The sequence below is a fragment of the Xiphophorus hellerii genome, chromosome 21, assembly GCF_003331165.1.
Source record: "Xiphophorus hellerii strain 12219 chromosome 21, Xiphophorus_hellerii-4.1, whole genome shotgun sequence".
Taxonomy (NCBI): domain Eukaryota; kingdom Metazoa; phylum Chordata; class Actinopteri; order Cyprinodontiformes; family Poeciliidae; genus Xiphophorus; species Xiphophorus hellerii.
The window spans coordinates 17229518-17256564 of NC_045692.1; the positions used below are offsets into that span (position 1 = coordinate 17229518).

At 36.9% G+C, this 27047-nt stretch overlaps 1 protein-coding gene and 2 long non-coding RNA genes across 3 annotated transcripts; all 3 read left to right on the plus strand.

Annotated features, from left to right (window-relative positions):
* The first annotated feature begins 68 nt into the window (after positions 1 to 68).
* smchd1 (structural maintenance of chromosomes flexible hinge domain containing 1) lies at positions 69 to 26904 on the plus strand. Its single transcript, XM_032551466.1, has 47 exons — positions 69 to 460; positions 2131 to 2206; positions 2307 to 2462; positions 2575 to 2657; positions 2758 to 2891; positions 3003 to 3117; positions 4584 to 4703; positions 4784 to 4947; positions 5048 to 5141; positions 6881 to 7094; positions 7220 to 7340; positions 9866 to 10046; positions 10531 to 10734; positions 12018 to 12131; positions 12674 to 12783; positions 13036 to 13118; positions 13256 to 13372; positions 13524 to 13610; positions 13690 to 13812; positions 13904 to 14048; positions 14144 to 14246; positions 14351 to 14423; positions 14822 to 14961; positions 15580 to 15708; positions 15794 to 16018; positions 16149 to 16291; positions 16583 to 16668; positions 16752 to 16870; positions 18811 to 18972; positions 19059 to 19187; positions 19284 to 19363; positions 19502 to 19659; positions 19772 to 19881; positions 21184 to 21245; positions 21500 to 21587; positions 21845 to 21976; positions 22058 to 22210; positions 22296 to 22422; positions 22942 to 23061; positions 23232 to 23317; positions 23401 to 23517; positions 23595 to 23776; positions 24725 to 24834; positions 25329 to 25399; positions 25484 to 25652; positions 25742 to 25885; positions 26650 to 26904. Exons 1-47 carry the CDS (start codon positions 359 to 361, stop codon positions 26754 to 26756), a joined length of 5868 nt encoding a protein of 1955 aa, XP_032407357.1. The 5' UTR covers positions 69 to 358; the 3' UTR covers positions 26757 to 26904.
* Positions 16878 to 18576, plus strand: LOC116711885 (uncharacterized). Its single transcript, XR_004337356.1, has 2 exons — positions 16878 to 17528; positions 18158 to 18576. It is a non-coding gene; the product is annotated as an uncharacterized LOC116711885 (long non-coding RNA).
* On the plus strand, positions 17619 to 18047 carry LOC116711884 (uncharacterized). The gene is made up of 2 exons (XR_004337355.1): positions 17619 to 17882; positions 17939 to 18047. It is a non-coding gene; the product is annotated as an uncharacterized LOC116711884 (long non-coding RNA).
* Positions 26905 to 27047: the final 143 nt, after the last annotated feature.

Sequence of the window (27047 nt, forward strand, 5' to 3'; positions counted from 1 at the left end):
CACAATTAGAAGCCGAAAGAGCCCAATCTTTTCCTGTGAGCGAAACTAAACGAACAGGATCCGGAAAAACAGCCGGAAGACCCACCGGGAGCTCGAGCACAGCAACGCTTTTTCTCTCCGTATACCCTCGTAGCAACACCACGCACGAGAAAAATTGATGCTTTTTATACTCTCTGGAAAAGAATATCCGAAGCAACTTAACATTACAAAGACAGGACACAGAAGACGGTTTATTTAACGTAGGAACATGTCGCAAGGTGCTTCGAAACGTTTTCTGCAGCAAAGTGGTCGATAATCTCGGAGAAAGTTTGACGGGGTGCACCGTTCCTCTGGGCTGCTGCAGGAAGCACTGAGCAATATGATTAATGTGTACAACTACCTACCCAAATACCAGCAGGGTTTGAAGAAAACTCTGAAACTCGGTTTGGACCTTGACGACTTTCTTCGACTTGTACACAGGGTAAGTTGTGATTCTCTGCTCTGTTTTGGGGTTGCATGAAGGGCCACTGACGCCTCCAAATATAAGGCAGTTTTGTTCTTGGTATCTATTTTTAAGATACGTTTTTATGTTTCTGTAGGTTTAAAGGAATGGCTACTTACCACCCTATAAGGTAGAATTGACTTAAAATAAAGTATAAAGGAAAATATTTAGTAAAAAATAAATAAAGAAGTGGTATTTGGAAAACTTCAAATACCTTTGACAAACTTAAAAGGAAAAGTGACGCAAATTACCCACCTTGTATGATATTTCGGACAATAATTAATTGGACTATCTGGTTTTGAAACATTTCTTAAATGTTTATTTCCATCTTGTTGCTGTTTGCTTATGAGTAAAAGAGCAGTTGTGGAATTTGGTCATGTGACAGTGATGGTGATGTATGGTTTTGAACCCCTCTCCAACATGGGAACTTTTCCTCCTGGTAGTGGTCAGAGGTGGAGACCTGGAAAGTAGAACTATAAACAAAAGCGGTTTTCAGGCACCTCATTGCAACAGTTAAAAACTGAAAATATATTTGCAAAGGATGTTGCCATAAAAGGGATCTTGCTTCTTGTTACCGGAAGCGTTTGGAGAAGTTTGGCGACTCTGGCACTGTGAGAGGAGCGTCACTCTTCTTCACGGCAACAGGTTTATAGGCAAACGAAATGTCCGTTTGCTCCAGGGCAGCTGTGGCTACAATGTTGGTTGCCACTATCAGCGTGTGAATGACTGAAAGTAGTGGAAAGTGCTTTGGAGTCCTGTGACTTGATAAAGTGCTATGCAAATGCTATTTTATATTGCAATAGAGTTATGTTTATTGGACTGATTTTGTCATTTGGTTAACAATTAAAAAAATATATATTTAAACATATTTTATTAAAATTGGGCTGCACAGTGGTAACTGTTGCCTTGCAGCGTGAAGGTCATGGGCCGGGGGTCTTGTTCTCCCTGTGCATGTGTAGGTTCTATCTCCTCCCACAGTCCAAAAACATGACTTTTAGTTCTGTCTCTGTATTGCCCCACCTCTTGCCCATTGACTTCTGGAGCTAGGCACCAGTCTCCCTCGTAAACCTGCAGAATGAGCGTGTTAGATAAGGATTTAGGAAAAGGAAACTTGGCCATATTATTGTCTCTGTAGATACAAAAAAGGAAATAAAAATCTCTGGTTAATCAAAATATAGTCAATAGATTAGCCCTGCACTGTGTTGATCTTATGTCAAGCAGAAAGGACTGAGCTTTTCATATGTTGATGTTAGAAGTATTTTTTTTTAGCTACAAATGATAAAGCATACACTAGAGGAATGCTATTTTGTTGAATTTTAGGCAATAAAAGGTTCCTTTTTGATTTTTTTTTGACAAATTATTTGCATCTTTTAATGTGTAGCATTGTATAAAAAAGCTTAAGTAGTTAAATGAAAAATCTGCTGAATGTGCAATATTTTAAATCTGATTAATCATCAGTATAACTGATTACTAAAATGATAGATAGTTGCAGCCCAAAATGGGATTATTGTGTATTTATTAAGTCTTTCCTTGTTTATAACCCACTTATTTTGCTTGTAAAATGTGATGAACAGATGTTTGTTCGTTGGAAATCACTGCATGTTTCATCTTAAATAAAGCTGAAATATATATTTTTTTTCTGCCCACAGGAATTTGGTCTTCCTCCATGGCAAAACTTTTGTTTGGTAACAACAGACAGAACAGTTGTTGACCATGTCAAATTTAGTGAGTAAATCCTTGCTGAAAAGTGAAGAGACTCATGAACATGATGCAAAAAAAAAATACTGATTGTAAAAACATAATTTGGATCTTTGTCTCCTTATAGAGGAGCTTCAGGATAACAGCACCCTCTACTTGTTGCAAAGCGAGGACCAAGACCTTCCAGTGGCAGCTGAGGAGGTCATCAACTTTGTTCCTCATTACAACACGCTAATCGAGAGCGGAACATTTGAATACTTTGCCGAGGGCCAGAAATCACTGCGTGAGTTTCTATGTTGTAAATGGGTAGCCAGAAATTAAGATAGCGTGATCATAACCTTCCTCATTTCTGTGTTTCTTGGCATTTTTTATATTGATGTCTTCTATTCCTCCAGCCTGCTCTCTTGCTGAGCTGGTGGACAACTCTCTTTCGGCTACAGCTAAGAACACAGGAGTCAGGACGATAGAGATCCGGCTGGTTGGTTCTTAATATGCAGACTTGATTTAACCTTGACTTTTGTGTTCAGTTTTGTTATAATGTTAGGACTGGAGTGAATTAATGTGTGTGTTTTTGCCAGCTTTTTGACAAAACATTTGGGAAGCCTGCTGTCGTGGTGTTGGACAATGGATGCGGGATGACCTCCAAGCAGCTCAATAACTGGGCTGTTTACAGACTCTCTAAGTTCACAAGGGAAAACAGCGCATTTGAAAGGTTCGTTGTAGACTTCCCAGTGAGTGTGTGCACTTTAATAGCTTTTTGTACAAAAACATAATTCTGTCATGTTACCTGTCTTGTTTCTTGGAAATCCTTTTGGGGATCTAGTGAAAGAGAAGATTACACTCGTCCCAATCCTGTACCTCGCAGTCTCAACAGTGATATATCCTACTTTGGAGTTGGGGGCAAACAAGCAGCGTTCCACATTGGAAACTCAGTCAGAGTGAGTGTGTTTATGAAAACCATTTAAAATGAGTTGTTTTTATTTAGATTACTGTGATGACTTTGCAGGACATGAATAAACATTATTCTTACACCTTTAAAAACAGTGTCAGACAGAATGGGAGAACAAAATTAAGCAGAAAGGTGCTCTGTGGGTGAAAATTACACACCATGATTCAATACCTCTTATCCCACTTTTAGCAGAAGTTTTCTGTGTAACTTCATCAGTCTCTCACGTCTCTGTGAAGGAATTCTGGCCAACTCGATGTTTACAGCATTGCTTTGTTGGTCGTGCATTCAGATGGTTAAATACATGATTTAATGTTCCTAAAGAATTGTAGCCTTAAAACAAGCTCAAGTCATTATACCTCCACCTCCATGCTCAACAGTTAGTAGAAGCTGTGTGTTTTGATAGGTTATTTAGTTTTACCAAACATGGCGTTATGAATTGTAGTCAAATATCTAATGGATTATTTTTCCAGAAGTACCAACTTTACCGCGATGCCTCTTAGCTAAGTCTTCCAGTAAAAGAGATTTCATAAAATAACATTTTAAAACCCTGGCAATGAATAATTACACAAGTTTCCACAAGTGGAGGTAAAAAGCAACAGACATTGCTTCTCATAGATATGCGCCCATTCAAACACACATCATACTTATAAAATTGTCTGTACATGAGATTTTACAGATCAGTATGAAAAAGGTAACAAAATCCCTTTTCGCATGTCTGGTCTGGTCACAGGTGGCCCGGACCTTTTGTAGTGTGCAGCCTCAATAGCAGGCAGGTATTGCTATACCAAAAACAAATTCCCCAGAGATCTGGCGGAACACTTCTTTTGATCCTCAATGTCCCGTCCAGTTCTTAATGTACCCGCTCGTTGGCAAGGAAGCTGAGAGGAAAAACGACTTAAGCTTCACCTTTAACTAAATGAATAAAAAAACAACATTCTAATCTGAGTATGATCTCAGACTTGGTTTTGCTTCTGGTGCTGCCAAACCACTACTGTGGGATTTCCTCCTGCTGATGCAAAGTGGGATGAGGAAACCCCTTGTCCAGAGAGCAGTGGACAAGGGATGATTTCAATTGGAGAAAATTGGAGAAATGTTCCCAGATTAGAAAAATGTGTCTGATCTGACACCTTTGATCCAGTCTCCATTGGGGCAGCAGAGTACTGGTTGAGCATATAAATCAATAGCAAAACTATGAGGCTTTTGATTAAGCACAAGCGGTTGAATATAATTTAAGTTCAATCACTTAATTTTATTGTTAATATGTAGTTATTGGAGACAACATAGTTTTTAGTATCTATTAAAGAGGGACAAGGTTGAAACCACCGCTGACCAAAAATAACACAATTCCCCCCCAAAATTTTTTGAACAAATATTTTTTTGAAATGTAAAAAAAAAAAAATCAAAAACAAAATCTATGTATCTGTATAATTAACCATAGCATTTTGTAACTATCAGATGATCAGCAAACCAAGAAACTCTCCAGATGTTCATGAGCTGGTTCTATCAAAGGACGAATTTGAGAAAAAAGAGAAGAACAAAGAGGATGTTTACCAAGGGACCATCTTAAACAGGAAGGTGAGAGATTTTAAAGAAAGTGTTTGATTAATTCACTGATAAAGGCAAGCTGCACATCTCATTTTACTCTCTTGCGGCAGCCTGGTGACTTCTCGCACATAACACACGAGGAGTGCTTCCTTCAGGACATCATCAAGGAGGAAACCAGGAAGGAAAGCTTCACTGCTGTTGTTATAACAGGAGTCTGTCACGATCACATCAACTATCTAAAAGATGATTTTCACGAGTGGACCAGACAGCTAGCGTGAGCTTGCTCACTCATATTAAATAGAGTATGAAACCCATGCATGTCAGAAGCATAGGACATAATATTGTTTTTTTTGTTTTGTTTTTGGTTTTTTCAGGCACATTTATCATTATTACATTCATGGAGTCAACGGAAACCACAAAATGGACCAGTCTCAAAAATCAGACGTCAGTCCAAATATTAATATTGTGGTGAGTTTGGTTGACTATTACTGTAATTGTTTTCTTTTTCTTGTATTGTGCATCCAAAGACTGTTTTTTTTTTTTTTACCACTGATCACATTTTTCACATTTCATTATTTCATAGTGCATCAAATTAAATCACAGGCTTTGTTCAATATTTTTTAATAAGCGGAGAGCTACAGGGCTCCATTTTGGTCCTCTTCTTTTCTTCTAACCTCAGGTTATCCTTGGAAAATCTGTCTTTTAAGTATTATTGTTTCATTCCTCCCTGCAGATCCTGTCAACCTCAGTAAGGTTGGATAAACAGCCATTTGTTTAATTGGATTTATGTTTATTTATGTTTATTTTTTGTGTGAAGACAGAGCTATGTATAATAGAAAGCTGTATGAAAAAAAAAAAAAAAACAGTGCTAGAGAGTTTTGGACTGGGATGAGAGAGATCACAGGACTGAAGAGGAAAGCTAACGACCCTGCTGGGATCTCAAATGAGCTAATGAGTTGAACCAGTTTTTTAACCGGTTTGACAGAAGTGTTACAGGTGGATGCAGCCCAAGATCCTCTCCACTTTGCATACCAGCCCCACTTAAGAGTGGATGATGCAATTAAATACCTGCTGCAGAGGGCCTATTCCTCCCTCGACAGACCTGACACCATTGTCCGCATCCTTTTCTTTGACTTTTCATCAGCCTGAAACACCATCCAGTCAGGATTACAACACGAGAAGTTAGCTAAAATGGATGTAGATGCATCACTCATCACCTGGATCATCGACTATCTGACAGCCAGACCTCAGTATGAGAGATTACAGAGCTGCAAATCAGACCGTCTAATATGTAACATTGGAGCTCCCCAGGGAACTGTGCTGTCTCCGTTTCTATTCACCACCTACACTGCAGACTTTAATCACTGCTCCAAACTGTGCCATCTGCAAAAGTACTCAGATGACACGGCTATCGCGGGGTGTGTGAAAGGGGGACAGAAGGTGGAGTAGAGGACATTGATGGATAATTTTGTGACTTGGTGCAGAGAGAACCAACTCCTGCTTAATGTAAACAAGTCCAAGGAAATGGTTCAGTTTCTGCAACAAGAAAACACATTTGCTCCCAGTCTCCATTTCAGAGGCAGATGTGGTTTTACATTATACTGGATGCTACAGTGGACTACAGACACTGATGTGCTCTACAAAAAGGCCATGAGCAGATTCTATTTCTTATGAAAGCTCAGGTCTTTTAACATCTCCAATAGGATGCTCTTCATGTTCTATCAGTCATCAGTGGCTAGTTCCATCTTCAATGCAGTGGTGTGCTGGGGGTAGTAAATGAAGGTGAAAGACTTAAACAGACTTAACAAATTAAGTCTGTTGATAATTGATAAGAAAGGCTGAGTCAGTTCAAGATGGCTCCACTGGAAGAGGTGACGAGAGACAAAATGCTAGAGAAGATCAAACTCTCCCCCCCTTTAGGGGATCAATAAAGTACTATTATTATTGTTATTAAACTCTGGCTGAGTCTCTCAAGGTTTAGATACCAAACAAAGTATAAATATTACGAACATTTTGTGAAATACATGTCTCACTCATGGTAAGGTGATCATTCCATCCAGAATTATAGATTTAAATTAGTCAAGATGAAAAAAAACAAACAGTTCAGTAGCCATTTACATTGCTTTATGAAAAAAATAAAAACACCTTCACTTTATCTCAGCTTGTGTCTTTATTTCAGATGCTTTTTTAAAAATTGTTTTTGGCAGGTAACCTTGCGGGAGAAACCGCCTAAAGGTTTGCGTCAGAAGAATCTCAAAGAAGTGCAGGATGACTTGCAGACCCTGTACATAAACTCAGCTGTAGACACATTTGAGTTCAAGGCCTCCACTCCCGACGGTGGCATCTTGGACGGAATCCTGAGATATCATCCATTTCTTTACGACAAGGAGACCTACCCCAAAGATCTGAATGCTCTTCAAGGTATTCAGATCTCATGCAGTTTATGAAAATATTTCTCAGAGCTTGATCTATTTTAAGGTTGTAGACCTGACAGAAATGTATAACATTAAATAATAAACAATACAATAAATGCTTCTGTTTTTTAGCACCTGTTGAGGAAGATGATGATGAGAATCAGTCTGGAACCATGAATCGGGCCAGAGGGAAGAGGGATATCTTTGAGTGTTTCTGGAATGGACGACTCATCCCTTACACCACAGTTTCTGAGTAAATACATTCGTATGAATGGGTTGAACATTTATTTTTTGTTTTGGTATACTTCAAATGTTTTTCAAAATTAACTGGGACGTATGCAGCTGTTTTTCTTGTGTATTTTATTATATTGTCTTATTCTGAATTTCTGTTTTTCTCTTTCTCATCCTTTCATTGGTAATCATTCTATCAGTTAGCATAGCTTATTTAACCTTTCTTTAGACACCAGAATCTCTTTTATTCACCTGCATACAAATGTTTATAACTCACATTAATTTGATAAATCAGTATCAAATTAATACAAAGGTGGGCATTTATTGTATTGTTTATCATTTAATGTTATACATTTCTGTCAGGTCTACAACCTTAAAATAGACAAAAGAAGAAGAAAGACAAATGAATCGGATTTTACTCGCGAGGAGAGCAGAGAGGAGGGTCTGATTTTCACAGTCTCTAAACTCGCTCTGAGAATCCTGTCCTGCTTCTCCTTTATTTGCATCATGATACCTAATTTACATTGGCCAGCAGCTGATAAAAGAGGTGAAAAAATAAAACCAGCTGCTAACACACAGTCAGAAATCTTTCTATACAATGAAATCTCCTGTCTTAGTACATGTGACAACTTCAAAACAGTTGCCGTGACTCTGGGTCACAATCTTTGATCCTTTAGCCTTTGGGTGTTTTACTAAGAACAGTTCTTAGTTTTGTTTCTAGAGTGGCTGGTATCTGCTTCCAATCTGGCACGCTGCCTGCAGTTTCCTGCAGACATCTCTCACAATAACATACAAAGGAGAATAATACAAACAATCTCACAGTCCTTAAAGTTAATTTTAACTATATATGGGATAAAAAATATTTACAGTTCTAACAATTTCTTAGTGTGATAAGAATTCAGATTTATCGTTGTCATAGTAAATTCCAATTAATGATGTTTGAAACTCCACAAAAATGTCTATATTGTTGAGATTATTTCTGCTATTTTCGCCACTGTTTGTTCAATGAAAGTATCAATAAATATTAATACTTTTAAAATGTGATTAAATGCAGTTACTGTGCACTGTTTAGTGATACAAATGACACTTTACGTGACACGTGTCCTAAAGAAGAGTTTTGACGAATGTTTTTCAAGAGCAACATTTGTATTTGTGGGGCTATGATTGCTGTGTAATGCAGCAGTATAGAAAAACAAAAATGATAAATAGTTTTTACCTTATAATAATAATATCACAAAATTTTGATAAAACTTGAAGTCTGTATCGCTCACCTCCTTGGGCGGAAATCCTGGGGGGGCCAGTGGAGATCCAGACCCCTCCAATCTTGGAAAAGTCTAGAATTCCCCCCCCCCCAAAAAATCATAAAAGAAACCTTTGTATTTAAACAAATAACAATATGAAAAGGCGGAAGAGAACAAAATAAATCCACCATTTTCAAAAATAAAAATAAGTTTTTAGGTCCACATTGTTAGAATGTTTAGTCCAACTTGTTACAGACGGCAAAGACTCAGTCAGAGCCGCTCAAGTGTGGAGCTAGCTGTGGCTCTGCAGCACAAACAGAAAACCCTCCAGTAAGTAAATACTTACAGCAAAAGACGCTGTAAGTTTTATTTACGTTCACTGCTCAATAGGAAGAAACATGTTAACAATAAAAATCAGACTGTAGTTAATTATTTTATTACTTTGGCTGAATCATGATAAACTGCCACAATATGCCTTAGATCAAAACTAGCAAAACTGGCTGCATTGCTTTGATAGACTTAAGCTTGTAGAAGGTAGCAAATATCTGAATGATATTTAGTTCTTTAACTCTTAGGTTAATGAGAAGAGTTTGAAATGGGAGGGGCTGATCGCTGCAACTAGCCAACAGCTCAGTATGTGGGAGCCGAGAGCAGAGATAGAGCAGATAGAAAAACAGAAATGTATGCCTTTATTTCTTCCCATCTTCAACATAGAGCTTCTAAAACCACACGCACATAAAAAAACCTGACTATTTTTCTATTAAAACCCTTGTGCTTGGAGCATTATGTTTAAGTTATGATACTTCCCAGATATTCATTTCTACCTACTCATAGAGTCTTAGCCATCCAGGACATGGCAAAACCAAAAAAGGTTTAAAAATAAAGCAAATTAGCAGTTATAATTTAAATAACACATAACTTCCATTAGTGTATTTTTCTTCTACCTTTCTTACTGCCGTCCCTCCATTTCTCTCTTGTGAACTTTTGGATTCTTATATTTTAAAATAAGCATGAAGAACGGTATATACAATAGAATGTGGAGCATTGAACTGGATTGAAAAACCTAAAAGCCCACTTGTTTTGTGATCCAGTCTTTGCCCATGGCAGCACATGTATAGTTTTAGCCTGAAGCACAGAGGTTTGCTTAGCAATCAAACAAAACAGCTTACACTGAAATGAGTAGCTCTATTTGTATTAGCCCAGAACACTTGCAAGTTATTGACTAGAACCACTTTAGACTATTGGTTAATGTTGCTTCTGCTAAAAACAATAAAATAAAAAAAATAAAATTCTGTCTGTGTTCCAGGTTCGATTGGTGCCGTCGGCCCAATAAAAGTACATTGCCCCTGGAGTGTTTCAGCCGCTTCTCTGGGGTGCTTTTCACCAACGACAAATTCCGGGTCAATGCCAGCAAACAGAAGTTTATGGACTTGGAGCTGAAACTGAGGCACAAGGATAATCTTTTTACCCCTGTTTTTAACATTCAGGTGATGATTCAGTGTTTTAAGTCAAGTTTGCATGTATAACACATTTTAGCAACAAGGAATTTCAAAGTGCTTTACATAATGAAAAACAATAAACATTGCACTAGTGTGGTAAAAAAAGAAAAAATAATAAAAACTTCCAATCTACACAAGAATTAATCTATGTTCACCTGCTACTAATCAAAGGTGACTAAACAAATGGATTTAAAACTTTGATTTAAAGTATTTGAACAGTTTTGCAGTTTTCTGGATGTTTACTTCAGATTATTGGAACACAAAAATTTTATTCTACTTGTTTGGTTCTGATTCTGAAGATCCAGAGTAGACGACAACTTTAATTTTTGTTCAGTATTTAAAAGTATTTTAAAGTAGGTTCTCTGAGCTACAGGAAAAAAACTACATTATCTACAGTATATGTAGTGTTTGTAGTGGAATAATATAGTGCATCTAATGCTTTTTTTTCTGGTTTTTACTGTGAATTTTACAGAAATCCTCAAAAAATCGAAACATCCAGAAAGAGTTCATCCAGTGGCTTGAAAAATGTCACAGTCAGTTTGATAAGCAGGTAAAGTTCCTTGGCTATGTGAAGACTGTGAAACGACCTGATGTGTCCATTAAGAAGTCGCAGTATCCCTGGGCGGTGTTCTCCACTATTGAATTAGATGGCAAAATATACAAAGCAGGGGATCTTGTAAGTGTTCCAATATTAATATTTAATTGTACATATTTCAGTGAAGATATTCAGATAGATATACACAATATACAAACATTTTTCTCACTGTCTGATGCTATATCAAATACTTGTTCTACTATAAGTGAGTTAGGATTGCCAAAATTGTTTTTTTTCCCCTAAATGCCAGAAATGGAAGAGATACAGTTTTACTTTCTCCAATTATTGAAATGTACATACACTAAGATCGAACACACTGCTTCTGTGCTACATCATAAGTAATCAAAAGCAAGTCTGCAGGTCTGGTTCCTCTATGGGTACAATTTCCAGATGCTTGAAGGTGCCTCTTTCATCATTTCAAAGAAATATATGGAAGTTTACACTCCACTGGAATTTCAAGCCATCATATTGTCAATTCTTTGTTCTAAAATCAGTAGAACAAAATGTGTATGTCAGCCCTAGAAATAAACAAACAAAAAAAAGCTTGTAAATATTCTGGTAAGAGTGACAGAGGAGATATCTGTCACTCTTACCAGCAACAGATAAGCCCTGTGAAAGAAGCTCTGTACAGACATGGTCTGAAATGCTCTAACACCCCATTATAATTTGATTAGAATTTGCAACGTCACACAAAACAAAGACCTTTTCTTCTACAAACATGGCTTGTGTTTGTACACAGGTGGCAACATCGTGTTGTGGGTGTGTTTTAGTAAAGGAAGGACTGGTGCACTTCATAAAATAAATAGCCGAATGGGGAGAGAACAAAATGTGATGCTACTGAATTAATGTTTTATGACTTGAGTCAGGAAGTTAAAGCTCAGACACACATACGTCTTCCAAATGCACAGTGACTCTAGCATACCATCAATATAGTTTCAACGTTAAGGACAGTAGGCTCAACGTCTTTAAGCGGCCATCAGAAATACTTGCTCTCAGTAGAGAAGTTTGTAGGCAGAGTACTGCAGCCTACAGGCTTATACACCAGTTTTGTCAGGACGAATTGGACAAAATTGCAAACTATTGTGAGAGAAAGATATCTTAACCCTGAATCATGTCATATATTTTAAAAAGTTGCTGTAAAAAATTTTAAATATAAGGAAAATTGAAAATAAAATCTTGAAATTATTCATCAATATATTTTCATTTAGCAGAGCAAGATAATTTTGATAACTTTAACTGACCTACAAAATGAAGTTTTGTCAGATTTATTGTCAGACAGTGAGAATAATTCTTTCTTAAATCTATATAAATTCCTGTTTTCCACTGTAGGCTTCTTCCTTTAATATTTTTATGTTTGAACACAGGTGAAATCTCAGAAAACTCAGCCGATTTATTACGGCAAAGTGAATAAATTTTTCCTGTATGGAGATCATGACGGAGATGTGTTTGCCACCGGTGGAGAAGTGGAAATCACTCGTGTAAGTAAAAGATTTATGCAGTTTGAAAAAGCTATCAACTATCTGTCAAACAAAAACAAAAAAAACATTTTGTTCAAGTGAAATATTTTCTTCTTAATTAAGTTGCACTTTTGCAGTCTGGATCTTTTATTGTCAAGATGTTCTTTATGATATTTTTATGCTGTTTTATTTTATTACCTTCCAAATTAGAACATTTTTAAATTACAATAAATGCTTTGTGCAGAAAAGTTTATGTATTCTTTAACCCCTCATATTTATTCACATAAATGAATAAATATTTATTTATTCACATAAATATGAGGTTTTATGTTTTAAATAAATTTTAAATAAATTTGAGTAAACTGGGCTATTAGTCAATACTGAGCTTTTTTGTGTGCTAAATATTTTATATTTTTAGCTTTCTTCAGTGTTGTGATTTTTCATGTTTCATGTTATATTGGGCTAAAATAAATAAATGTATATGGTAAAGGAAACCGATAGCTTTACATTATAATTAAATAAAATCGTTCTAACATGATCAGATTTATGTCACATTTGTTTAGGTGCCAGAGGCGCTTTATGACAATTACACCAGGATTATACCCATCTCCAAGATTGACCGGTCTGCTACAATCGAAAGCATTAAGAAATACATCGAGACCGACATTGACAAGTAAGTTAATTCTTGTGGAAAGTGTAAATGTTTTACAATTTCTCCTGATTAGTGTAAAAAAAAGTATGCAATAAATTAAGTATTATAATTATATAATATTAAGTATATAATAAATTAATGTTTGCAGAGAAACATGAAATATACAAATTCAACTTTTCATTTTAATTTTTTCTTGAATCTTGCATTGTACTCTTTTTTTCTAAATAAGTAGTCTTATTATGATCTTGACTGGGATCATCGCGTTGTTTCCAGGTTGCCAGCAAAGCTGGGCGTCACATGGCCTGAAGGGAATCCTTTGCCACAAAATGCTATTATTCCTGCTGGGACTCCTTTAGGTAATGTGTTGTTGCTTTCACTTTTTCCTATTTTACTGTAAATTCCTGTTGTGCCAACTCCTATCAAAATCTTGAACTCAAATATTGTTTTCTTTAAGAAATCAAGCTAACAATCATTCTGTGTTGCATCGTTTCAGGGCCCTTAGCTGTGGAAATTCTTAACAGAAATGAGAAATCGATCTCATCCAGGATTAATACAGGGGGTCAAGGCGGAGGGATAAGACTGAATGTTGGACTCAGAATATTCTTTCATGGTAAGATCAGATGTATCATAGTCATATGACTGGTGTTATATAAGATGTTATTTCAAGCTTATCATTACCTTACTGTAATTCATTTGCATTGCTTGTTTAAGTTCTTTATTGTTCTGTCTCTTAGTGTAGATTTCTCTTATTTTATACATAGGTCCCAAAGAAGTCAAACAACCCAAAGAGATTTGTTATTTCAGTGCCCAATATGTACCTACCCATGGACACTGGTTCAAAAAAAATGGTTTGTTTCACATCCTACCCTTCTGAATTTTTCACAACCCAAAAGAATAACAACAAAAAAATTTTTTCCTTCAATGCAGAATCCCTGGTCAATCTGGGGAAGTACACTCTGACTCTAAAAGCTGAGTTAAGTGACAACAACTCCAAGACGTCCTATGGCGGCAAAGAGCTTCCGAGCTACGAGCACAAGTTCACAGTCAAAGGTAAAGTGACTTTATGTGACCAATATGGAAGTGGTTTCATTTTCTTCCACACTCTATCAGGCAGACACATTTGGTGTTTTTGTCCTTTTAGAGGGAAATGCAGAGAACTTTACTATTGGTCAACTGAACCCCACTCTGCGCATTGGAGTGCCATTCAGTATTCCCATGCAGATGACCGATTCTTATGGCCACCCAACAAAACCTCCTCCAAATCTCAAGCCTGTTCTTGAATGCAGGTGAGTCACTCTTAAATGTATTCATATTTACATGATTTCATAATGTATATTTAGTCTTTGATTTTTTTTTTCTTGTTTTATTTGTGCTTGTTCAGTGATCTGGAAGTGAGTTTTGAGACAACGGGCACCAGTGGGAACAGCTTTACCATCAAAGGTGTCAAAATCATAGGGAAAGTCCAGAATTACCAACAGTCCAGGGTAACATAGAAATAATCTCCATTCTGGTTTGATATAAGAGCTAGTGGATATTTAAAATAAAGTAATACTCAAAAACTTTCTTTTTTTTAAAATTTTTTTTGCAGAACTTTGATCTGAAAGTGACACTTCCAGGGTTGAAAAAACAAACACAGACTATCAAGATCAATCCCTTTCCTGGTAAGACTGCTTTTATTTATGAATTTAAAGCTGTAGCATGTAACTTACAAAATATATTTGTTTACATATTTATTAAAAGTGTCGCCATATCATAACAGCATTATATGAGACAGATAACCTGTGAAAAACCGTACATTTAACTATGTACAGTATAGTAAAATGTATATTATCTACATAATACATAATAATAGATAATACATTTGACAATAAAAATGTCAATGTTTTATTGTCAATAAAACATTGACAATAAAGTCAATGTTTTATTGACTTTATTGAAAGTCAATTATTGACTTTATTGAAAGTCAATAAAACATAGTAATAAGCCACATCTGGAAACTGGCATCATGTAAATTCATTGAAAACTTCCAATTCTCCCTCTCTTTTTATTTTTGTTTCAGGCAATCCGCATTCCCTTCTTGTGAAACCGGAAGTAAAACCAGTGAAAGTGGAGAATGGAAACCCAGTTAGTTTTACTGTCGAAGTTCACGATGAGGCTGGAAACATCACAGCCAACTCTAAACAGATAGTTCGCTGCCAGGTACAAGACTTTGGTGTAAAAATAACAACAATTTGAGAATTACACTACACAAAAAAAGTTTTGGATACTTGATCTATTGATTAAATTGCATTTTAAATGCACTAATTAACTTAAACAGCTGATCCTAGGCACATTTAAGGTAGGTAACATCCAAGTGTTCCCATCATTATAAATTACTTTCATCAGCATAATTTGTGTGCTACATAACCTAAATAAAGGGACATAACCACAGTGGCCATGATCTCAAAAATGGCAGAGGCTGTTTGTGGGCTAGTTCGCCTCAATGCTGATCTCTGGCTGCCATTGCTGCTGGAGATATCAACGCTATGCATCGTCCCAGAGGAACTAGGGTTAAAGTTGGACAGAGATATCAAGTCAAAACACTGCTAACCTACACCTTTTTATACTAAGCCATACTACTTCAAAAATGTCATCATCCAGTGGCAACTTAGAGGCCCAAGTTTCTGTCAACATTTCACCATATAGTTGAATATCCTGAATGTTTTGTGACTAGTGAACATATATCTCTGCATAATTGTGCTGTTAGGTGTTTTTTATTTGGTTTTGTTTTGAGAAATAAACAATTACTACTGTGTCTTAATGAACTTTTCTTTTTAGATTTCAGAGCTTAAGTTGGCAGTGACAGACTGCAGCAACACAGGAACCGGCCAGATTGTGACAGAGCCTATAAACCTGAAAATTGTCAATGGAGAGCCACAAATGCTGCAAGCTAAATTTGACATGCCTGTAAGTTAAGAACAAATGGTCCACCATTAAACTCTTGGATTACAGTCTTTCAGTTTTCTGTGTTTCTTTTTATTTTGGTTTCTAGAGTCAGAAACATGTTGTAGCCATCACAACAGAGCTGAAGGTAATGCCAAGCTGTCGAGTGTCCCGGATGGAGCTTTTCTGTGAGGGAGAGGAAAGGCTGGAGCTGAAGTACAAGGAAAAGATACAGTGGCAAGCTGGAGGGATGCTGGAAAACCTCCTTTTTAAGCTCTATGATGAGTCTGGCCAGGAGGTGAAGGTCACACCTGAAATAGCCTTCAACATCAAGGTGTGTTTGGGACTCACTATGTTGTACATATTGTTGCATTTACTGTGTTACATTTTAGTACGTTTTTGCTAAAATGACTTATTTTCTGGTGCCTCTGAAGTTGATTTGATGCATCCTGGCTGTGTTTAAGGTTAACTGGACAGGAGACATTGATCAGAAGGCTTTGATGATGGGAAGGCTGCCAGACATTCAGGTTCCCACAAAAGTCCAGGAAGAGCGATTCCACCAGGTCTCCTACCGGGACCACAGTGTGTCTTTCAGCTTTACCATTGTGTAAGTCGCAAGGGGTTGGTAAACACATGAGGATATAGGAAATCATTCAAATAAATTTAGTTGATATCAGAATTTAAAGTTTCTTGTAAAAGTATTCACTGCCTTTGTAATTCTTTACATTTTGTCATTAAAAATGCAAACTTCATTGTATTTTATTTTAATCTGAGGCTATAAACTGTAAAAAAAAACATTGTCAATAATTGCAAAGTAAATATAAATTGACATGGTTTTCTGCATTTTTTGGTCAAAAAAGGAGATTGGTTTGCATTTCTGTTCATGCGTTGTTCAAAGGCCTTGTCCAGATGAACCAGCGCGACTGAAGGCAACTGTTCCTGAGAACCCGGTGAAACTCGGTGAAACTGTCACTGAACCCATAAGTGAGCTTGCCCCTGATCACTCAAAAGAATTTTAATATTTAGAGTTTTATGAAATGTGGTTCTTAATGTCTTTGACCATTCAGAGTTGCAGCTTGTGGACCGGTACGACAATGTCACCAATAGCCTGACCTCTGACTGTGTGAGGTCAATGGCTGTGGAAGCTGAGGGTCTCGATAAATCGAACATTGCATTCATATGGGAGGTAGGGACACAAATGCACAAATGAATAAGGTGATTGTGAATTTAAATACTGCTATCGAACCTATTTAAGTCCATGTTTTATTTGATTATTAAATTTTTTGTGGTGCAGGAGCTCCAAATAACTTGAAAAATAAATCCAACTGTTCCTACATCGGATGTCAACATTTTTCTTCCTAATTTTCTAGTTTACGCAAACGTATAAATGTTGAATGTTTTATGCCCAAAATATCAGTTTTCCAGTATTTATGTGACTATTAAGTTAGTTTGTTTCTGTAAATTTCTCAAAGGAGTAAGTGTGTGCGCATGGGTGTCTGTTCTGAGTGTCTCCACGTTGTCTTATTATGAACTATTTACCTGTGCTGCCCCTCCCCCAATGAACACTGGAGATAATTGTGGTGGCAAACAATTGCTAAGTAACCCGACTCATGTCAGCAAAACGTTTATGAGCAATGTTTAATCCTGTACACAGGGAGGACATATATACACATACAGAGGAGCAGGTAAGGTCTGGTTCTGCTAGCTTCTCACCCAAATATACTCATACAGTATCGTGAAGCAGCAGGAGATTGGTTATTTGGTCTTAGGCACTCCTCTCTCCTTGCTGTTTTTCACCCAGAGCTTATCAGAATCTAAACTGTCCTCCTAGACTCTATAACAAAGTGTCAGGTCTAAATACCTATTAAAGACAATTTAAACAAACACAGGAAAGACAAGAGAGTTAGATTCTTTGTTCTCGCGAGGAGAGCAGACAGAGACGTGCTTACAGTTACAAATCTCCAACCGCTCTGAAACACATTTGTCCCCTCCTCGCTTTTTATTGCTTTTAGAAACCCTCTTACATCGGGCGCTGCAACTTCTCAAAGGGAGGGGGAAAACAATTCATCACATAGTTGCAGCGCTAATGACATTCACTATTTAGACACATGTTATCTACACTCTAAATCCTTCTGCTCCAGTCGAGTACCAGACACAGCGTCGAGTAGGACATGTTGCATATAACACAGGAGAGCAGAGTTTATTGCTGGGCAATAAATTTTAAAACCAATTGCTGGGCAATAAACTCTGCTAGAAGAGTTGTCTCCGCTATCTCCCAGGAAGGCTTCACTGCTCTCTTTCCCAAGGAGGTCACAGGAAGGAATCAAAGTTATTTAACACACAGAAACATTACTTAAAATAGAAGAAAAAGAGAAAAAGCATATAATTATACATTATCTAAATGTAACTACAAGGCTACATGATACAACGAATATTTGATAATTACTAAAAATACAATTTATCCAACACAAAGGTTCCTTTCTAAACTCAGGGTCAAAACGCCAGGCCATCTGTGCTGAACTTCAAAAAATTCTTGATGTATAGCAGACCATACTTAAACTTTGTGTCTCTGTCTTAGAAAAAACTGTGAGTGTTAAAAAAGGCACCCAAGAATTCAAAAGTCAAGCTACCTAAATAACAGTTTTTAATTTTGGAAGCACATATTTTATTTGTAAATATGTTGCCTTATTGTATGCCTGAAAAAATCCCCAACCAGTGTTTCACCCTTTTTACAGATTAATCATGAGCAACAAATGTATGTATTTTTGACAAGAAAAATACTCCAAAGTAAGAGGAACATGTCTTAGTATGAGAGAGAGGCAAAAAAGTAGAAGCTTTTTCCAGGAGAACTGAAAAAAGGCTAAAATAAACAGAGATGCCTACTTTCTACAAGCATTAAAAAAGTAATAAAAATGACTGCAGTATATTTGAATGTGAAAAATATTTCAAATACAATTACAAAACCTCAAAAGAACACTAAAACAACAAAAACTGTCTACCCTTTCAAAATAACAGACACCGTAGGATCATTTCAGTTTTAAACAAATATATATTAATAAAATGTACAAAATTCTTTGTTACAACAGAACATTCTTCTGAACCTCTCTGTATGTGTTTAATTTTAAGGAGAGCATCAGTTCTGTTGCAGTCTCTGGAATTCGTTTCAACTCGGGGCCTCTGGGGACCAGAGAAGTTTGCTTCAGCTACGGCGACTACACAGAACATATCAACTTTAAAGTGACGGCCGGAATCCCCGCCAAGCTTAAACTCCTCAGTGGGCCTGAGATGGTAAATATAAAACTAACTTATCACACAATTGTTGGTTTGCAACTTAAATAAAAGCCTGCATCTTTTTCTCTTTTATTTGTCGGCAGCCTTTGCAGTTTTTGAATGGTACAGGTATTTCCACGCCATTCGTTGTGCAGTTGTGTGATGAGTGGGGAAACCCTTCCCCAGACCAGAGAGTGGTGGTGGAGACAAGAGCTTCACCCTCAACAGTAAAGGTGAGCTGGAAAGACAGTAAAAGACATCAATCTGTATCTGTCACATTTTAAAAAGAGAGATGCAAAGAATGATGCTGTTGAATATTGTGTTGACAGGTGACAACATCTGTCACTTCCCAACCTGTGGATGCAGAAGGAAAAGCAGCTTTTACAGTTATTAATGTGAAAGGGTTAAAGTAAGTCTTGACATACTAAAAAAATAAACGTTGCATTGTGTATTATGAAAACTACAAACTGAGATTTTATTTTGGAAAATGGCTTGAAGTGAGTGTGATCCAATGTCTACTTCACTTTCTGCTCTCTTCTTCCACTAGGGGATACTATCAACTCGAATTTGTAGGGTGCTTTAACAGGAAACCCATCCCTGGTCCACATGTGAACTTCAATATCAACCCTGATCCCAACAAACCCGTCACACTTTCTGTAAACTACGACACTAGTGCCAGGTTTCTAGCTGGAGACACATTCCCTGGTTTGTATTTTTCCATATCCTTTAATTAAAGGATATGGATTATTTAGTGAGAAATAATCCCACACAAATCCAGTGAAGTGGAGTCTCAGCTGTGTGTGTGTTTGTGTTTTAGTTTTTTCTGTGGCCGTGGTGTCTGATGCAGGGAGTGCGATGACAGCTTTTAAATCTGCCGATTTGTCCATGTGGTATTGGAGGGGAGAGTCATTGCCACGTCCAGAATCAGTGAGTTGACTATAAATAAGAGAGGCAATGTAACAAATTGCTTAAAAATCCTATGTTGTTCTCAGAATTTTTACAAATAAAAAAATCAAAAATCGTTGCGTAAGCATTTGATCAGCCCCCATTATTCTGATATCTTAAATAAAGTGCAGACAGTTGCTTAAGAAATGGGCCAATGAGACAATGAAGTACACTTGATTAAATTACTTGTGAGTAATTTAATCTTAGTATATATGAAGATGTTCTGCGAGGTTTTAGAAGCTTCCCATACTACAAAATTGCCAAAATAGAATCATAGAGACCAAGAGCACATGGTTGGTAGGTTTGATTGGATGCTCAAGTGGGAACGTCTGGGAAAGTTTGGGATGGCAGCACCATGCTGTGGGGATGTGCTTCTTTAGTGGAGACGGAGATGGTTGTCAGAATTCACCTTTACGTTGCAGAACATTCATCCTAACCATGCTACCGGGTCTACAAAAGCATTATTATCTATAGAATGACCCAGTCAAAGTCCAGACCAAGCATGTTTTAAGACTTTTATTTATAAAATAAAATTATTAACCATTCCTCTGCTTTTTACATTAAGGTTGGTTTGTGTTGGTGGGTCATAAAAATACCGTATTTTTTGGACTATAAGGCGCACCGGATTATAAGACGCAGTATCAGTGAACGGATCTATTTTCATATATAAGACGCACCGGATTACAAGGCGCATAAAGCGAAACAAAATACGGTAGTCGGATAGGTCAGACTTTATTCAAACCATTAACAATAACTGTCAATATTACACAAAAAAGTACACTCACTTTTTCAGTCATTCATCTTCTATGAATCCATCAAACTCCTCGTCTTCGGTGTCGGAATTTAAGAGTTGGGCGATAGCGGCATCAAGCAAGCCCGGATCCCTCTCGTCATCATCCGATTCAGTCTCATTGCTGTTGCTTGGCTGTTCATTGATGATTCCGGCCTTCGTGAAAGCTCGGACGACGGTTGAGAAGTGGTTCGCCACCCCAAAGCATAGAAAGCATAAAAAGCTGACTCCACGAGGTTTCTGACCAACATCGATTCAATCAAGGGGCGTGGCTTCGTTGCTTACCAAAGTCGTAATAAAACATACGGTACACTGTTCATAATAAGGCGCACCAGAATATAAGGCGCATTGCCGATTTTTTTGCAAATATAGGGATTTTATGTGCGCCTTATAGTCCGAAAAATACGGTAACTAATAAAATTCATCAGTGTTTGTTGTTTTAATGTGACAATCTGTATAATTTCACAAGGCATCCAACTGTTCCTCATCTGCAGGCCACTATGCTGAAGTGCAGTAAACCGATGGAGAATGAGAACAAATGCTGTTATTACTTTAGGTAACTTGTCTGTAATGTTTGTCTTGTTGAGTAAATTTAAGCAAAGCAATGATTTTTTTTCTGTTTGCTAAAAGCATTGCTGACATGTGTGTATGATAGTTGTTGAATAATGAGCCACAGTTCTTTAAATAATCTGGTGCTTTTACAATTTCTTGCATGTTTTTTTGTTTCAAAAACTACCATTTTATTCCAACAAGACAGTTGATCCTTCAAATCATGTAAAAAATGTGTCATTATGATTTGTTTCACTGCAGAGATAAAAAAATCCCACAAAGTGTTGGGACATACACCATACAATTCTCCCTGCGGATTGAAAAAACAGAAGTCTTGTTCAGTAATCAGGTTGGTTTGCATGCGTTTGTAATGCATTATGATGCACATGCTTTGGGTTTTCTTTTTTTTGTTAACACAATTCAGCTGGCAAACACAGCCACATTCAAATAAGGCTGTGCTTGGTAGAAAAAAATAAATCCTCTTAAGCTAGGTGATTTATTTTGGCAGCTGTGACTCAACATTGGCTCAACTTTTCAGAATCTTTAAAAATGCTCCTTATATTCCCAACATGATATTGTTTATTAAGATTATTTTCCATCTCATAGATCAACGTAAATGTAGTGGCCAATCAACCCTTCAAGCTAGGACCTGAATGTCAGCCACAAACCCCAGTTGTTTCCTACAGCAGAGACATCGCCAACCGAACTTTAGTTGAGAACATGACTCTGAAGATTATGGTGAGCTTCAGTCCTTCAAACTACATTTTTAAAGCGGAAGTTGTTGAAAGATATAACACTGATTTCCTTTAATTAATTCAGGATCAGTATGGTAATCCAACCGGGCAGAACCTGAAAGGCAAGGTGTTGGTCTCCATAAAGTGTCCTGATGGGGAGCAAAGCAGAAACCTCCCTCTGCTTGAAGAGGTCAGCACTTTTCAAATAAACCTAAAAGATGGAAGCATCCACATCAAAGTGAGTAACATTCCTAATCAGTGATGTTATCATGAAGTCATTATGAAGAACGTTATGTCATATTAACCGTAACAACTCTTGCCAGAGGCTGGCGATCAGGGAGAACAGTCCTGGAGAGAACGGACGAAGATACATTCTCATTTTCAAACCAGAAGTGACGATGCCTCCAACATCTCTGAGTCCTTTTGAACTTCCCTTCCATTTTTACAACGGTACATTGTATAAATGGTTGTTAATAACAGAGCTGTCCTACTAATATGCAAAAGATTTATGGATCTGTTGGAGCTGTTTAGTCAATTTCATGGAATATGAATGCATTGGAAACAAACCAAACGATTCCTCATGTTGACAGAAGTTCAATCATTTCCTACTAAATTCTCCTATGAACATAAACAAGGGAGACATTCATCATTGCTCAAATGCTGCAAATCAATTTGAAAGTTAGATCTTCCATTAGTATAGAATAAGTTACAAATAACTTATTTTTCCTCAGTTGGGAAACTTTGCTTGCAACAAAGTAAAAGGCAAGTCAAAGCAAGTAGATTTACACAAAAATAAATTACAAAAACAGAAGTAATAATGAACAGATTATTTACAAGAAGTGAAAAAACCAGACAGTTAGGTTGGGATCAGAAATTTGTCCTGACATCTGATCAGGCAAAAACAAAACCAGCTTTAAAAATGGGTAGTATTGCTCTTGTTAATGTTCATCTTCCTTTTTCACATTTTAGACTCTGAAAACCAACGAAAAGTATCTGAACTGACGAAGAAGAAGGATGAGCTGACCGTTAATTATGAGAAAGTCAACCAAAAATGTTCCTCGCTTGCCAGACTTCGTGAATTGCTTACTAGTAAGATTTCTTTTTTTGACCTCTACCTGTGATTTTCTTTCAGACATTCTAACATTATGCATTTAAAAGGGATTTAATGTTAAAACCTGAGAAGTTCCCAACTTAATGCATAAAACCACTTTCCCAGCTTTTTGTTGCTGCAAAATATTAAAACATTTTCCTCCCATAAGAAAACGTCCTGGATGCCAACAAAAAAGAGGAAACCCTCAAAAAAGTGCTGGAAGAAAGCAAAATAAAAGTTTTGCAACTTTCATCTGTAAGTTTTCCAGATTTTGTTTTTTAAATCGTAATCTTGTGGATTTTTCTGAGTCTAGCATTTCTACTCTTAACTCTTTGTAGATCCAAAATATTGACAGCTTACTCCGAGAAAAGACAGCTGAAAAGGAAACGATAGAGAGTACTCGCAGGAGAGTGTTTCCTCTGTCTAACCGCAGTGGACCAGATATCCTTGGGAAGGTGATGGAATCTTTTAAAATAATTTTATTTTTTATTCAGGCGCCAGATGTCTAAATCATTTGATGTTTTGGATGCAGGTGGGCCACCTTGCACATATTAGCGATGAGGACGCTTCCTGGATCATTTCTTGGCACCTGTCTTCAGAAATGGACTGCGTCATCACCAAGACGACAGCAGAAGCTCAGAGGATCTTCCGTAACGAACATGGCAGGCAGCAGGTCATGGCCCTCGACAGCATTTATGTGCAACCAGGAAGCAGGTAAAGCAACAGTTCGACAGTAGTTTCAATGTTATCACTACCAGGTTATGTTAGGGAAAGGTTAAACTGAATCTCAGTTAAGTTTAACTGAGTTGAAATAATTTCATTATTCCTGAATATTCGTTTTTTTTCAATTTGGAAAAGTATGGGATTCAATTTCCTGCAGTTCTGCATCAGTATAGGAAAAATTGTATAAATTAAAGAGAATATTTGTAGTTTCAAGCCATAACGTCAGTTTTTGACCATCCGTTAATTTATCCATCCATATTTCCAATTTCATCCATATTATCCATTCATCCAGTTGTCTAGCAATCATTTTGCTTATCAATGTATCCATTTATCCCGTTTTGTCCACTGTCCATTTGTATGTTCAACCATCAGTCTGTCATTATTTAATTCATCTTGGCTATTTGTCCATCATTCATTTTTTATCTATCCCACATTTTCTCTGTCCACATCCTTTCTTCATTTTTCTACCTATCCCTGTTTATCCACCATTTTTTGTCCATCAATCCCTCCATCTGTTTAACATCCTCCTGTTTATTCATCCCTTCCCTTGTGTGCTCAGTCCATCCATCAATCCATCCTGGTTTGTTGACCAGTTCAAGCATCTGTTTATCAATTTTTCCATCTGCTACTCCTGTGTATTGTGAAAATGTCATGAATTCAAAGTGTTTTTCTGCATTTACACTTTAAAAAGGGACCTAAAGAGAATTGAGAACTCTAGAATATTCTGTGTGCAGAAGGTAAGAGGTTTTTAATGGGTCCATTGGAGTTTTCCAGTTATTCCTGTCCTTTTCAGAATCTTATTTAACTCAAAAGCAGATAAAAACATATCTGCTTTTGAGCAGAAACTTTCAGTTTCATTAAAACTGAAAGTACCCAGTAGAAATTCTGTACAAGTGGAGAAATTTGCTTTAATTATGTTATTTGGCCTATTTCTTGTAGACCTCTACCGCACATAAAACAAGGCCGTGAACTGTTCAGTCCAGTTGGGAACCCGCTCTACGCGAGGAACTTGCTGATTTATACCACTGAAGAGGAGAGCTGTGAGCTTGGTGAGCTGGAATATGCTGATTTCTCTTCTTTTTTATAATTGTTTTGCCCCCGGGGGTTTTTACCAGGAGTTTGTAGCTTCTGTAGATTTTTAAATGTTGTCCAGGTCCGATCGTCTGCTGTTAAAGTAAGTTTTTGTGTAAATAATTCCCCCTGGAATCCAAACTTGCACAGAAGAGTCCTCCTCAGGAGCATCTGTCACTAGCTGTGTTTCCATTACAAATGTGTGCAAATCTTTGTCTAGATTCTTGTAATGTTGTTTTGGGAAAATTGTCAACAATTTTACAGAAAAGCAATGCATTCAACACATTCGAATGATACACGACTTTTTATAAAATGTGTGATTTATTGAGAGCTTTGGTGGAATCAGCTGCACATTGTCCTCTTACATCTGATTAAAACCATTTGAGGATTTTTTTTATTGTTTAATTTTAATCTAAAAAGCAGTTGGGTGTTTACCTCATATGTGAAGGTTTTCCTCATATTTCCTTTCCAGTGTTTAAAAATATCCTCGGTAACACTATTCTCATGGATGACATAGAGTCTGCCACCAATTACAGGAAGGCGGTGAGTGAATCTCTCTGACAGATGATGGTACCATGCTAACCTCCGCAGGGCTTCTTTATCCCGTAAATGACTTTCTGTTCACAGGTTATTCAGAACAAGAACTATTGTCCCACCATATTGACCCGGGACGGGAACAGGCTCCACTCCAGTGGCAAGTTCGGGGGCGCACAGAATAAAGCACCACCAAGGGACATAGTGAAGAAGTTTGGAGCCCCTCTACCTCAAAGCTATTACACACTGCAGAAGGAGATAGGTGATAGATCTTACACTTCCTTAATGAACTTTTTTGTGACTGCTCAGTCAGATTATGCGTATTATATTGTTAATTTTGTTGTTGAATAGAGTTGCTCATTCAATATCGTTCAACTTTGGAGAAGAAAAAAGACGAGGAAGATAAGCGTAATATTACGATACAGAAGCTTTGTGAAATTCAACAAGAAATGGAGAAAACTAAGAAGGAGCTTGAGGAGATTGAAAGGCAGCTTGGTAAGATTGTTTTTACCGAAGCACTCCATAAAATGGATCATGCTTTCCACAAGCGTTGTATTTCCTGTTTTCATACTTAGTAGAACTTTTCCACAGCTTACCAGATATCGTATTTTACCTGAAGCCTTTCTGGAACTTACCAGATTACTATCGTTTTTTTGTTTTTTTTCTTTACTAAACCTAAGCATTTTCTTTAATAGTACTACCCGCACACTTTCTTAAACATGTACTTTCCGAGACCAGGCTCTTTTTTGATACTTAACAGGTTATCTACTTAAATCTAAATCTACTTCCCTGGAACACAAAAGACACTTTCTCAAAACTCTCAATGGCCTTACCTATTGCTAATCTGAACTTTCATAGAATTTAACAGGTACTTTCTGAAACTTTTATTGAACCTACAAGGTATTTTATGGGGCTCCATTGAAACCTGCCAGGTGCCTCACAGCTACTTTCCTGCGACTTTAATGGAGCTTATTTTAATGCAGGTCTTATTCCTTTGATTTATTGGATACGTTCAGGAACATGTGTTATGATGTGATTTTTAACTAGATACTTTTCTGGAATTTAGCAGGACATTTCTTGGTACTTAAAAGGTACTTTTGGAACTTGTGTTGTAGATAAGTAAGTAAGAAAGTTGGTCCAGAGAAAAAGTTTCAGAAATTTAAGCTTTAAGTCAACTTTAGTGTTATCATTTTACCCCTTGTTTGATATAGATTTTTTTTCACTGATTGTTCAGACATTGTTTTTTCTTTCTCCTGCAGCATCAGTGAGATCAGGGAAACGAGGACCTAAAGACATTTCAGAGCCTTCTGGCCTCATGATAAAACGCCCAAGACAAAGATCCATGGATACGCCAGAGAGGTTTTAGCTCAACTTGTGATTTTGTTGTTTTTGTGTATTTCTTTTTAATCCATCTTGAATGTTTTAAGTTTACAACTTCTAAAGTGAATTTACTTGGAAGACAGGCTCATTTCAGTGAAGTCACTGTTTCTAAAAAATAAACTGTTTTTTCTGAATTGTGTTTTTATGTGTGTACCATTTTTTCATGTTGGCATTCATTTTTTAGAAGTGCAAAACCTAAATGAGCACATATGCACATGTTGTTTCTTATGTTAAAATGAAATAGTCACTAATGGTGTTTTTATACATCCCAAAATAT